The 15,092-nt window shown below is 40.7% G+C and overlaps 1 protein-coding gene and 1 long non-coding RNA gene across 2 annotated transcripts; one reads left to right on the top strand and one right to left on the bottom strand.

Moving 5' to 3' along the window:
* Positions 1-948: 948 nt before the first annotated feature.
* Positions 949-14,652, bottom strand: LOC105389203 (dnaJ homolog dnj-5). The gene is made up of 9 exons (XM_048628975.1): positions 12,875-14,652; positions 12,126-12,292; positions 11,704-11,815; positions 10,960-11,113; positions 10,380-10,504; positions 9,362-9,464; positions 8,528-8,629; positions 7,765-7,871; positions 949-2,265 (listed from the first exon to the last, which is right to left on the bottom strand). Exons 1-9 carry the CDS (start codon positions 14,455-14,457, stop codon positions 2,133-2,135), a joined length of 2,586 nt encoding a protein of 861 aa, XP_048484932.1. The 5' UTR covers positions 14,458-14,652; the 3' UTR covers positions 949-2,132.
* Positions 3,176-4,385, top strand: LOC125490268. The gene is made up of 2 exons (XR_007267582.1): positions 3,176-3,529; positions 4,054-4,385. It is a non-coding gene; the product is annotated as an uncharacterized LOC125490268 (long non-coding RNA).
* Positions 14,653-15,092: the final 440 nt, after the last annotated feature.

The raw sequence follows: 15,092 nt of genomic DNA, 5'->3' as shown, positions 1-15,092 counted from the left end.
GTTCAAGTCCTCCACTAAATAGTAAAACTATTGGTTTTTATTTTTAAATGCCTTTTAACATTCTTGATATCAGTAGTAAGCACCGATAAGTAATATTTAGAAGCCAAAGCGATTTATAAAACGTTGAGTGGAACGCAAGTGTTGTATTGTCTCAAAGAACTTTGGGATTCATGATCACATATACTTAATATATAATAATAATAATATATAGTTCTACCCTCAATCTTATGAGAACAACTCAATAAATAAAAAGAAGCAAGTTTTAGTTAGTCGTCCGCTACATTGCACCTGACTGCTACTAACTATTGTAGATTATTGATCCCATCAAGTGTGTTATTGATTAACAATCAATTTTAATTTAGTTTTTTAAATACTAACAAACCCTTAATCGAATTAAAAAATTAAAAAAAGAAAGTAAAGGAAACTTCTATCATATTATGATCTTTAAAGTCACAAAAAACAATAACAGGATGCGAAGTAAGTATCAACAAATTCGTAATAACTCATGCGGCACCGCCGCGCCACGCCTTAACAACTACGCCACAGTCACTATGACGAAATTGTAAGAAATTAACTACCTAATATACACAGTAGTAAAAACAGCGAATACAAACAATATCGTACTGCTCAAACACTCTTACTTATAGAACAACAACATGCACTTATCAAAACACACGTCCAATACGTTGTAGTTACAAGGTTTTTACTAGATGGCATCACTGTGCGGACCGTGCCTGCATACTTTTAGGCGCAGGCCACTGTACCTATGTAGAAATCGCGTAAGGGCGAGGACCCATTGGTGCGTTGCGTCATTGCTAACATAATATGTTTTAAGTCCGTTTCTTTGGGTCGACGCAACGCAACGTACCAATGGGGCCTCCACCTAATTTTTTTAGGTACCTACTCGAGGGAAGATTCAGAATTTTTAAAGGATATAAACAATACGGGTTTAGTTTTCACATCATTTATTGATCGACACATGAAGCGCAATGCTACTACGCTAACAGGTAGTACGTTATTATTTATAACTCAGAACACAGCGTAATCTCTTCGATTAAACCTAAAACACATCTCTTGACTAAAATCTCAGTAGAAGGCAGTGAGATTAGTATTATTACTTTACATATCCTACATGTTCACGAATGCAATTAGTTGTACTATTAGTTTTTTTAGGGTACAATTTTGAACTAATCCAACGCAAAACGCACACACATTATGCTGCAATGAAAAATACATAGTTTTAAAACTTTTAAATAGGGCGATATATTAGTACTCATTTTGTTACGCCACATGGATTTATTTGGTCCCGAACATAATCATTTCAGAATTCGAAAACAATCATTATGAATCATCAATGCATAACAATAAAATAGCTTTTTTATTATCATTTTGATATGAATTTATACTTTGTAAGTAACATAACAAAAACTGCATTGTACCCTTTGTTAAATTCAAAATAATTAGCTTAATAGCAGAAAAACGTAAGTATATTATTATTGGTTAAACAAAGTGTTAGATTCGAGTTTTATAGAAATGGAGGATTTCAGTACACGAGCTAATAATACCTAGCTATGAAGTTAAAAAAATATTCCGCCCAGCAGATGAAAACTTGGAGCAATATAAGTGAAGATTTAGATTTGTCATTCAAAAAAACTATTGTAACTGTATTGAATCTGAGAGGGATAGTGCAATGATTTAAAACTTTTAAATGAAATATAGAACGCAAAAATCTTCAGGGATTAAACTAAAATAGAACTAATCAATAATATAAATTCAAAAATTGCAACGTACAGTCAACGGTAGAGTGATATGAATCAAGTCAATTGTAATTATAACTCCTAAAATCTGGACTCACTCATACTCTCCGCCGACTGTACTGCCTTACATAGCGAATTTAGAAGCAACCTTACATTAATTTTAGTTTTAAACTTTTAATTATAACTAATTGATTGCTTCGCTTTATAACTAAGAGAACAATTTTACGAAATAGCATCTTGTTTGATTTATAATTACAACTATAAACTAATATGAAGGCAGAGCTCAATAGTATTGGTTTGAATCATAGTCCTCAGAATAATAACGGTCTCGCGTAATATTTCGCCGAGTCTAGTTGTCTATGGCAGGTAGGTATTTCATGCTTTAGGTTTTTTATTGCGTCGTTTCTTGTCGGCCGCATCGTTGGTTGGCTGCTTGGTGTTGGCGCCGCTCGGGACTCCGGACTTCGTGTACAGATTGTTCAAGAACTCTTCTAAGTTGGGATCGTGACTGTAGAAAAAAATGAGCTTTAATTTACAATTAACATAGAGTTATCGTTTTGGCGACCACGCACAGGCCAACGACGATAGACCAGGAGAAAAGCGTGTTGTGTGGCGCGTCTAGGTTACTTGACAGATTACAGTTAGTACTGCCCTGGGTGCGCCGGATGTACATAAATATACAAGGTACAATGATACACCGTTTATAGATGCTCATAATCGACGGTGGAAAGGCAAAATGGTTTAAGCGCCATGACATAAAATGTTCACCAGAGCGATTTAAAGTTTGAAATTTTCGAAAAAAAATCATATCTCTGTAATTATTCTAGCTATGGCTTTGAAAATTAAAATACGTTAAATTGAAATAGTTTTCTATGTTATTCTGTATATAAAATGAATGTACATATTCTATTTACTGAAATAAGGGACATAAGACATAGGCATCTGAAATTTCAGTCAGGTAAAATTGGCTTAAACGACATTAACATTTTAATTAAATACAAGTAAAAACAATGTAAACACCAAGGAGATTTAACCATCACACCAGGATAATGTTTTATAATAATTTATGTTACTTTAAACATTCCATAAGAATGAATTAACCGCCAGACTAAGGCAATTTATATCTAAGATGAATGACTTAAAGAATAAATGAACTTATAATTGGACCTCAGAACTCGAGAACGGTTGAACCGATTTTGGTCTAGAAACATTTGTGGAAGTCCAGGGAAGGTATAAAAGGTAAGAAGGGTAGGGTAGGGTAGGGTAGGGTAGGGTAGGGTAGGGTAGGGTAGGGTAGGGTAGGGTAAGGTAGGGTAGGGTAGGGTAAGGTAGGGTAGGGTAGGGTAGGGTAGGGTAGGGTAGGGTAGGGTAGGGTAGGATAGGGTAGGGTAGGGTAAGAAGCGGTACCTGCGGGCCAGTGTAACGTTATTTATTTCTTCAAAATAAATAACTTACATAGTAGTAAATAATCTTCATAGTTTATTAATTTTAAGTATCGACTTTATCGATAACCTAATCTTCGCGTCGATAATTCTTCAAATTATCGACGCGTTCCCATCCCTAGTCAGCGAAGCGGTCTTTTGTTCGTGTCCCCACTATCGCGGCAGCTCCACTCGGTGACCACTGGCTCTCGATCATTCGTCCACGGGCTACGGCATCGACTGCGCGTGACCCTACCTCACGGCAGTCCTCTAGGTGCCTAGCCCGCTCTAAAGTGTCGAATGACCTAGACCTTACCAGTGGTGCCTTGTGCGTGTCTTCCCCAATATCGGGTAAGTGTGATCAGACTTGCTTAGCTCATTTTAGGAATCTATTTGTGCTTTAAACGTTTACTTATTGTGTTTTAAACTGTTAATTTAAATGTGTCTAACTTAGCTTCCATTTTATTTTATTCGCTGCTTACGCCGCTTACGAGTTAGCAAATAGCTAACGTAACTACTTACTAACTGCGCACTTATAGCAGCCAAGATGGCGGACATGCAATTACGCATTATCATTTAGACTATTTTAGACATTCCATCATCATCAGCTTTTATATTTCTTTTATTTTAATTACGCTAGCTTGCCTAAATGCATTAACGTAGTTTTATTCCAAATTATGCTGCAGCTAGTGTACCGCTTTCGGCCTTTCCTTATTATTACTATTTCTTATTTAATTAATGTTAGGTATTCCGTTCTGGTTTCCACTGCCGCCTCAATCAAGTTAGATTAGGTGCTCTTCTGTAGGTTTTGATGACGGTATGTGGAACCTAGATGATAACTGTGTACTGATGCGTTGGATTTCTATCTATTCCAGGGTCCACGGTACGGTTTACCTACTGCACGGAACTTCTACCTACTTTTACGGCTCGCCCTCTACGTGCTGGTTCGGCAACCCCCTGCCTTCGTGTTGCTGACCACGCCGCGCAGCCGAGCTACACGCCACGCGCACGCAACGGCCACGTGACCTGCCTGCCTACCTACCTGGGCACTGGAGAAGAGGACTTCCACGCCGGTCGCGTTATCGGGATTCCACGCCGATACTCTTCGACTCAGGGGAGTCCCTATCCGTGCCAACTGAAAATTGACTGATCGTGTAGTGTAGGCCTAACCCACGTTGACCTTTAAATAAATTTGTGTCAAGCTGAACCCTGGCTTCTCATTTCTACCTCTCCGTTAGCTAGCCATTTTCATAAGCGCGACACCAGCTAGATTGAAAACAAAAAATTCATAATATCTTACCAAGTCGAGCAAAGAAGCGGCATGGCCGTACCTTTTCTCGAAGCATTATTTTATTATAAACTTTATTAACATATTGTTCACCGCGAAATCACTTTGAGATTGAGATCCAAGTGATCAGCAGGTTTACTTATTCATTAATTAATAATCATAATCCAACCGACATTTCTTCGTCCGTCTCTATGCCACCATTCTGTCACCGCCTTTGTCCACCTTCCGTCCTGCCTTCGAGCCAAGTTTCCTGCCGACTCCCATTTCAGTTCCGTGACCTGCATACCGACGTCGAAGACTTTTGTCTTTTGGTGATTTACCACGCTGGGAATACGGTCTGTAAGCGAAATTCTTAACATGGATCGCTCCATAGCTCTCTGTGCAACTCTGATTCGGTGCACAGTTTCCTTGGTCAGCGTCCATGTATCGGCACCGTATGTTAGTGTGGGCAAGACACATAAGCAATTATCAATCCATAAGCAGCGTCGCTCGCTTTAAACTATCTGTCAGATTCATACAAGATACGCTAGATTTGATAAGCAAGCGACGATGCTTTAGGATTGTTAATGGCTAAGTTTTAGTGGTGGTAACCCCAAAGGACTATCACAATGTGAGTTGGGTCTCAGCCGGACCGAGAACCAAATCGACCGACGATTAGTCGAAAATGGAGACACTTCTGGATGTTAGGAATAAGAGGGTTGCTGATGTCAATAGTGATCACCACTTAGTCGATGGAAAAATGTGCTTGAAGATAGCGGGAGTTTAGGAGCAGGCCACAAGATCTGCCAAAGGTGTCGTGTAAATAAGCTGCAGGACCCACAAGTTAGAAAAAAACTTAGTATCCAGATCGGCAACAACTGGCATCAAAGACGTGTTGTTAAAAATTTGCGAAGAAATAATAAGGCACAAGGAACACTTAAAGAATGAATGGATGTCTAAAGAAACATGGGATATGATCAACCATCAAGGAAGACTTAACGTCGAACAAGACGACCATTCTAAAGAAGCACTTGCGTACGAGTATTTTCTTTGTGAACTTAATATCAAACGAAATTTATAAAAGGACAAACGCTGCTAGGGGTAACCCTATATCCAGCGATGGTCTCATCGGCTGCCATAGGAAACATGAAGGATCTATACAAAGCATCTTGAAGAACATTGCAACAAAACCCAGGATATCTCCTTGTTACTATGAAAGATTGACTTTCAAGATGGTATGGCCACATTGCCGAAGTTTTTAATGATCCTAACCACCACCTGGGGAGTTGGATGCAGATGCAAATATACCAGGAGCATCTTGTATCTTGATGCATAATCGTAATCATTATGATTAATAAAATCGGCAGGTCTTACAGGCTAGTCAGAGGCCTTCGGGTGGCTTGAAAACGTCTGACAGTTGGGTAGCCCACTTACCCGAAAACTCTCTCAGCACAAGATTGCTTGTGTTGGGGCCCAATAACCCGCGCTAGGCCAACGTGGTAGACTAGACCTAAACCATTCCTTCATTGGAAGGAGACCCGTGCCCCAGGAGTGGGGACGTAATGGTTCGTGATGAGATTTATGACTATCCTGCATCTTGACAGAAATTTAAATATCCAACCCCCGAATAAGACGGGATACGGACCATACGATCGCTGAAGAGTGGCAAAGTACCAGGGAACGATGGATTTCCTACGGTGGCATAAAAAGCAGGATAGATGGAATATACCAGATATTGCACTCTTCAGCGATGGAGGATGATGAAGTGAAGTTAGAGAAAAGTTAATTTAATTCATGTCCAACTTTTTCCTATAAGGTTTGCTTTTCGTTGAAATACTTTATTCTGAAAATTATGGGATACAAACAGGTCGTGGTACTCGTGGTCACTGGTCTTCTATTTCGTATAATTACCTAACAATTATCAAAATCGGTTAAGTTGATCCAGAGATTTGCGCTTGGGAACACATTTTCGGTTAGATTTTTATATAGATAAGAAATCCTGTTTCTGACTAGATTTCGATATAAATTATTTATGAATAAGTTTATTTATGATATATAATTATTATTTTGTATAAAAAGTAATTTCATGTTAATACAATACAAATATTTTACATTAAGAACCATATTGTCATAGAAAAATATTTTATAAAAAAAAAATATTTGGTTGGATCCTTTTAGAGAAACGTTAAAATTCCCTACTTGCATAGAAACAGCAATTTAGGCGAAAGGATCCAAGTGCATATTTATAACTCAATAAATATTAATTATAGCAACACTATTATTTAGAACCTGTGTAAAGAGTAATATAATAGATATCATAATTTAATGTAGTTATCGGTGATATAATCAAAAAATATTTACAGTTTTATACTGGCGAACGAATCTGAGTTTGTACCTACGTAATTACGCTGCGCACGCGGCGCCAACTGTCGCATAGACGCACGTCCTCTCCCAATGAACGTCCCGGCGGGGTGCTGAAGCGACACCTTTCCAACCGGTCCTATTTATATTATTGGCGTTTTCACACAATATCCTTCTGGATATTGCAGCTTAAACACCATAGACCGCTTCATTGCGATTCTTTTGAATTGTTTTATATCACTTATATCAATTATCTACAAATCGCAAAAAGCTGCTTAAGTGCCAATTGTACCACTAAACAGATTTAGGTAAAGTTGTATTAACCGCCAAACGCCGCGAGTAAGGCTGACTGGTAAAATGGTTTAAGTGCCAGTATGGCTTCAAATTACAAAATTGTAAAATGTATTAAGTGATTTTATGTTATTTTTGACCAGAAGGCATTTTGTTTTATATCAATTACGCAATCAGGTAGGTCGCTTAAGTAACTAATGATACAAATTCACATTAGTTCAAAATGGATTAAGTCACAATGTTTTACTGTTTTAGTGAGGGTACAATGTTTTATATAACTTTAGTTTTGATCAAGTATGTTTGAACATACAAATGACTAAAAAAGTGGCTCTTAATACAAGAAAAAAGTATTAAGATTTCCAAAATCACCGTTGTCTTAAGCGCCAAAAAGTGCTCAGATCGAAACGAGACCCGCACCATTCGAAAGAGAAAAATCAGGCGATTCCAACGGTATATATAACTCATATTCGCCAAAAGTGGCGGATAATACATTTTGCCTTTCCACCGTCGATATGTTCAGCTAGCCTAGCACTGGCCGAAAGACGCGCACGTCAACACGTGACAAAAGTTCTCTGCCGCGCTCGCCCTTGATGCCATGCGATGCAATTTTCTTATCACGTCTTGACCCGCACGTCTTGCGTCCCGTGCTAGTCCTTCAGATTCTTACCCGGGCGCGGGTCGCGTGGCGGGGTCGCAGGCGGCCGCCTTGTTCCCCAGCACGATGCGGTACTGCACCAGGTGGCAGTCCGGCCGCAGCTGTTTCAGGTTCTTCTTCTGGGAATGTAATATGTTTATTTAGTAAACGAAATGTATGGGAATTACACTTGCGAGTAATGAAGAAGTTCCAGTGACATATGGAACGGCAATGGCAGGTGGAACGTTTTAATTGCTCGTGAGTGTATTTAGATAGAAACCAAAAACATAAATTTAAACAGAAACACCCCCCCATACTTCCTCCAACTCTTAAATACCTAACAATATAAACCACGATGAACGCAAAAAAAGTGTAACAAAATTTTGAAAATACTTTTGAAGCGCGCGATGTTAAATTTTTCATACGTTTTGGCCCCTATGCTAGGTATATATTTAAACAGAAACACCCGTCCTACTTCGACCAAATCGTAAATACCTACTTATAGAATCTAAGCAACAATAAACGCAAAAACAATGGGTGATTTTCTTGCAGTGCAAAAAAATGCAGTGCTGTTGAGTATGAAGTTTTACTAGTGCCATCTATAATCGGTTATTGTCTATGGTTGAAAATCTCCCAGAAATTTTAAAACACTTTCAAGGCGCAATGTGAAACTTTTAGTCTGCTAGCCTAGCACGGGGCGCATAAAGCGCATGTCAAAAAATGACTTTTGTAACATCATGACGTGCGCGTTTTGCGCCCCATGATAGGTATGCAGGTATAGTTGAACAGTTCTGACCTGGCAGCTGGCCCACTGCGTGATCTGGTAGACGGCGCCGTCCATGCACGCGTAGTACATCACCAGCAGCCCCAGCAGGCTCGACTCCGCCCAGATGTCGCCCTGGAAACGTTATATTTATGACTATTAGTTTTAATGTTAGAGTCATGGCATACATACGCTCCGTCGTTATGCATACAAAATTAATTTGACGAAAATGTAGCGCAATAACGTACGATTAACGCTTGTGTGGCGTCGCTCTAACTATTAGGAATCTCGAGTGGAGACCATGAGAAAACGTAACATAGGCTGGCAAAAAATTACCGACTCATAAACAAGTCGAATTTTACAGCAAAACTTTGCAATGTAACATAAAGAACAGCCCAAATTTGTTTAGTCACCCCTGTTTGAGCTTTCTATGCCTTTTTTGACAACCTGTATCTTCAGTCTATTGACCTTCGGGTCGTTCACTGCTACATTCACCTATCCAGTATACATAATAATCGTTTACAGCTAAGATCGGCTACATAAGTCATATGAGGGCACACGAGAGACGCAACAGCCGTAACAGTCGCCGTGACCGAACGCGGTCGGACAGAATCATCGTCATCGTTATGTACGGCCAGCTGCATAAGTAGCTATACACAATGTTTGACAATGTTTTAATAGGCAGTTTGTGAGTTTGATGTTCTAGGGTCCCTAATGTTGGAACTTTAAATAAAAGAGTGGACTGTATAAAGACTTGTATGTACATATATTCAAGATTTAAATAGGTACAAAAAATATCAAGGTACAGAAGTGTACACCTAATTATGCAGCTGACTGTACATAATAATACAGGGTGTTCGGACGTACCTCTTTAGCGGAGTGTCGTATCTTGCACATGGCGCAGTAGCGCGCCGCGTAGCACGGCCGCTCCGTCAGCACGCGCTTGTGCCGCCGCCCGCAGTTCGTGCATCTGGATTGTAGATAATAGTTGTTATTGATTGGCTATGGATTATAAACAATAGGTCAATGATTTCAAAAGGAAGGATAGGCCCTTCAGAACATTTTACTTGATTTTACTCAAACCTTCTTCATACAAGCAAAATAACTGTTATCTGTCATAATTTGTTTGAACTATGTCAGTGCCTAGCAACTATCTTGACGACGTAACCTTGTACGTGCGTTAATAATTTACCATCCCGGACATTGTTTTATTATTTGCACGCGCCATATCAATAATTTAAGACAAATCCAACAACTAAAATTAAAACTGTTTTGGGCTGTAGACCTGTAGAGCGTCCCGTACAAATGGACTAAAAATCACGCTCCAAAACGTAAGTGTGTGCAACAAGAAAATGTTCTCGGAGGATAGTCAACAAAAAATGACGTCCGCACAAGGTTACAGCGCGCGGCCATTGTAGACTTTGGTAGTAAAATAATTATCACTTTATAATGTGTTTATTACTTAATTTAATGGTAATTACCGATGATACGATATTCGATGTTTCTTTTTGACCTTCGTATAATGGTTTTTGCAGCCTTTCACAACACAACTACATATTTATCACAAGATTGAAAAGACCATCTCTCGGCCACAGACAACTGTCGACTGAGGAGCGTTGGCCCTAAAATTACGATTTTAGGGCCAACGCGCGGGTGCCATTTTTTTGAGTGGGAGGCCCTGTCCTTACGCTAGTAATATATATGTCAATGCAATAGGTAACTCTTTTTAGTCGGACCGACGACTAAAGGCAGATAACCGTCAAAAGATAGACGATAAAGGCCGAAGACAGAATAAGAGTAGATGTAATATCAGCTATCCGAAACCCATATTACAGGCGGTGCCTAGCTTAAGCAAGATGGCCGTGTGTCAGATGTCCCCACATACCTGATGGTGTTGGCGGCGCGCTCCATCTTGTGGTGCAGTTGTGCCAGCAGCTGGGACAGCTCGCCCCACGCCGCCTCCACGTGGCGAGACTCCACCGCGCGACGGTCGTAGGATTCTCTGCGCTCCTGGTGGCAGAATGGAAGGATGAGTTAGATATTTTATACAAATAAAGGATGGAATATAGGTACATACATATATAAAAAAACGTTTAGTTCGGGTTTACCAAATTAGCTCCCAAAATGTACAATCTGAAGTGGCACGACTGCTGACTGTCAATATCAGCGGAGAAACCGGTAAAGTTGGCAAAGATGGGTTCTTGAGTGGTAACGGCGAACACATGTATGTGAGTCGCCCTTCTGACCTACTGGACCGACGACCAGTAGCAGTAGCAGGTTGATGAGTTCTATGTGAGCATGTGTGTTACCAACGGCAATATGGTGCACGTTATTGTAAAACACTCTTACCGGCTCGCCGATAAGGTCAAAGGCGAAGGCCTACTATACTCGCGATTAATGAAAAAGTTCCAGAGACGTATGGACCGGCAATATTTAGAAGCTGTTCAATGTAAAGCCGCTCTTACCGGCTCCCCAATAAGGTCGAAGGCGTGCTGCAGTATCTTGAAGGCCTCCTCGGCGCCGGCGCACGGGTTCTTGTCGGGGTGCACCAGGAACGCCTGCCGCCGGTAGTGCCGCTTGATCTGCTCGTCTGTACAGGATACGGATACGCCGAGGATACTGGAAGGTGACGGGGGTTTTCCATATTTCATATAAAATGAATTGAAGCGGATTTACACTGTAAGGGCCTTATAACATTAGCGATTTGCAAGCGAGTTGAAAGCGGGGCGAGTGAGCAGCGAACTCCCTGCGAAAGTTTGGCGCGAAGACGCCGCGGGTGCGCAGCGAGCTAGCGTTGTGCGATTTCAGAATGCGAGTGTACAAAATAGCGTCGATAGCGCTGCTCGCCGCGAACTCGCTAAGCTCCCGCAGCGTCTTCGCCACACACATGACACACGTTGCCAACTTGCGGTGAACTCGCTGCGCACTCGCCCCGCTTTCAACTCGCTAGTGTGATAATGATGATTTACACTTTTACAAAATATGTACATGTGTTGCATGAAGTAGGAAAATCGGTTATGAAATTTTTTAACAGGAGATACTATTTTCTGTATTTCAATAATAAGATTATGTAGGTTTAGGTAGTCCATAGGCATACAGTTTTTGTGGATTTAAAACTATCTATCTATCTCTTTTCGATATAAATAAAATTATATTTCATCCAGCTACTGAGGTGAGGTTATAACAGCTCATATTATAATGTGACTAACCTGTAAGGGTCTTTTCCCTTGCACGCAAGGAGCCTCTTCATAGCTTCCTCGCCGGTGGCCGGGAGCGGTATGTTGCTGTCCAACTTAGAGTCTCCGTTGTCCGCCTCTGCTTCTGAAGAGAGAAGATTTGTTTTTGCAGTTGTAATGTAGGTAGATTACTACTTATAGGATTACTGGAATGGTGCACATCAAAACCTTTATTTGTAAAGTTGGCTGCTAAACTTGTTTCATGCTTGTTTTCTCTCTCAATGTTTTCTACCAATGTCTGTCTGTGATGGAAAGCAAGGCTTGGTATGTCTACATCAAATTCAATCCTTTGAAATCCCGTCAACTATAATAATATGTACTTGGATAGCTTTTTTAAACATAAAACAATAACCTACACCTAAGTATAACTAATTTATAACCTTCCCAAATATTACCTTTCTTAAACCACTTGAGCTTCCTCCAGAAGCCGAACCTCGTATGTCCGAACTTCCTGTCCAAGTACAGCAGGTACTTGTTGTCTGCTAGCTTGCGCACATACTCCCTGGTGCTCCGCCACACCGCCTGCCCGCTCACGTAGGACTGCGTGAACACTGAGGTGCATCTGGAAATTGATGTTGTGTTCTTTTAGGAAGGTTTTTCAAGATTATGCAATGCAATGTTTGTGTGTGTCATCAAATGTTGACTGGGAGACTCGTGTTTATGAGTTATTATTAAAAGCAAATAGTAACCTAAAGCATAATAAAATAATGATGTTTAGAGAATGAGAAAATTGTATTTGAAGTTGATTTCAACTATTGAAAAAAAGTGCCAATATGTAGTCTAAATTCATTTAAGTTCTTACTTTAATTTCTTATTATGTATACCATATAGCTACTATGCCTCTATAAATAATAAGAGCAAAACATTATGGTTTCACATGAATCATGTTGGATTGTTTTAAATTGGTTTCTTTGCTTTGTTCATGATAAAGTTAATAAGAAATAAATACATAAATAGTTTGTTATTATATACTTCACAAGCAAATATAGACCACATCTGCATTTAAACTTATAAAAATGCAAACAATACAAAAACAAATCTACTCAAAAAACACTTGCATTGGCTTTGTCAAAAATTTATTATAAGAAACAAAAAATATCACACTTGTTAATTTACACTCATAATCAAACTGTAAAATACTTACAAATCAAAGGTGAGATGGGCGCTCATGCGGCAGATGTCAGAGAGCAGGTACAGGAACCAGACCAGGGCCTTCCAGGAGGCGCCACCCCAGCGCTCCGCCCAGCCCTGCACCAGCCCCACGTAGCCCGGCTTGTTCCGCCTCCACTTGCTCACCGCTGGCTTCTTCTTCTCCACCACGGGCTTTGGTGGCTTGTAACTACGGCTCTCTTTCTTCCTACGTGCCTTCAGACCCTCCACTGGACTCTCTTGGAAGACAAACTGCGAATCCTCATCATCTAATTTGTACTCTTCAGAGTGGTTTGCACTCTTGTCAGTTGTTTTCTTGTCATGGTACTTTTTATCCTTCTTAGTTGGCTTCTCAGTGTGGTTCTCAATGAACACAAACTGGCTATCATTGCTGTGGGTGTAACTGTCCTCTTCATTAGTTATATCATCAAGGGAAGACCATTTACGAGGCATGTTGCTTTTCTTGTTCTTGGTTTTTTTATTTGGCTTCTGGCGCTTGTCCGTGTCTTCATTGGTGAAGTCTCCAGATTCACTTCCAGATGATGTCATGTTCAGTTTCTTATCATTCTTCTGTTTATTGTCATCAGAAACTTGTTTGACATTGGAGATTTTCTCTGTCTTGGCACTATTGGATTTGTTTGATACTTTAGCCTCTACATTGGGTACTTTAGTTTTACGGGTTGGTTCTGGTGCATTGATTTTGTTTTTAGCCAAAACGTCAGAATAGGAAGGACGCATTGGTTTAACTTCTGCCACAATCCTCTTCTTGTTGCTTGTGTCAGCAAGTGGATCACTTCGCTTAGGAGAGTGGTTTTCTGGTTTAGCAATGTTAGCCTGGAACTGTGGCTCTGGCACAGGGTGGCTTTGAGGAAGATTCATAGCCGGAGCATCTGGATGGTTCAGTGGATAGTTCTGCCCAAATGGTGAATAGGTGCCAGAGGAGTTAGGCTCCCAATTGCCCAGAACTTCCTTCAGAAAGTTAGAAGTTGGGACCGTAGTTGCTTGGTTGATGTGATCATTGCCAAACACAGTGGTTGGTGCAGGAGCAGAGGGCTGCGGCATGGGGATGTTGTCAGATAGGTACTCCTGGCTGAGAGTGAACATGTGAGAGAGTGGCGGCTGGGGCGGGGGCGGGGGCAGGTCGCGCGCGCCCTGGCTCGGGCTGAACAACTCATACTGCCCAGTCACGGGGATCATAAGACGACGGTTGTTTTCGTCGTAGAACACTCGCACTAGTTGCCCATTGTTCAGGTTCACCATGGCATAGTTTTGGAGATTGTTCTGGCAGTTGGTGTTCTGCATGTTGTTTATGGGGATATTTTCGTCCTTATGGGCCCCGTCTCCCATCTGCGAAGTCATGTTGTAGGGACGTTTGTTCAAGTAAACATCGTTTGCGGCGAACGAGTTGGTATTGACATACATGTTGTCACTCATCAAGGGGTTGTTAGATAACAGCGGCGGTGCGGCCCGCTCCCCGAGCCCGCCGGGCGCGCTGCCGTCCGGTGCTTCCCCGCGATAGTTCCAGGTGTGATGCTGCATATCACTGAAAGGTTGATCATCCTTTTGCGACCTTGCCATTTTTGGTTAGATATTTTTTGCACTAACTGAACATTAGGATACTTTGAAACTGTCGAATGGGTGTGTATTTACACTTGGGAATTTAGCATTAGATGGTTTTCTGACTAAATTTATAAACAAGGAAAGATAACGTGGAATATTTATTGACGATTTGACACTCCTTTTCAATAATTTTTGACATATAATTTGTGTGTTGCCATAAACAAAAAAAAACAGTTGCAGGCTTTTATGAAGCGGGCTACAGACAATGTTTTCACTCTGAATAATAACAACCTTGGGCTGTAAATGACTGTAGTGTGTATCCGCAAATTTTCCATTACGTTAGTTAAAGCATGTATAGTAAACCTTGATTACTTCCTTGAGTACACCACTTAGGGTGAGGCCCCATTGATGCATTTCGCTACATTGTGATGCATCGCGTCGTCGCAAAGGAACGCTCAAAAAATATAATGGCAGCGACGACGGAACCAATGAGGCCTCGCCCTAACGTTACTATATTTTTCTACTTCGATGCCTACGAACATGAGGTGCTTCATGGTGGGTGGTGGGGAACCTTAACTCAGGCTCATTGGAAGATAAAATTATTCTGTTCTTTGCCCCAAAGACTAATATGGCAATCCATGATACCAACCATT

The sequence above is a fragment of the Plutella xylostella genome, chromosome 22 (assembly GCF_932276165.1).
Source record: "Plutella xylostella chromosome 22, ilPluXylo3.1, whole genome shotgun sequence".
NCBI classification, from domain to species: Eukaryota; Metazoa; Arthropoda; class Insecta; order Lepidoptera; family Plutellidae; genus Plutella; species Plutella xylostella.
The sequence above is the reverse complement of the archived record's forward strand: the minus strand, read 5'-3'. Positions and strand labels throughout refer to the sequence as shown.

What these genes read in the sequence shown, in the direction of transcription:
- LOC105389203 (XM_048628975.1), bottom strand. Translation starts at nt 14,457, where the DNA reads ATGGCAAGGTCGCAAAAGGATGATCAACCTTTCAGTGATATGCAGCAT. An exon ending in TCGACCTTATTGGGGAGCCG is followed by an intron (nt 10,505 to 10,959) that starts GTAAGAGCGGCT and finishes TTCTGCCACCAG; the next exon opens with GAGCGCAGAGAATCCTACGA. An exon ending in TACGACACTCCGCTAAAGAG is followed by an intron (nt 8,630 to 9,361) that starts GTACGTCCGAAC and finishes TAACGTTTCCAG; the next exon opens with GGCGACATCTGGGCGGAGTC.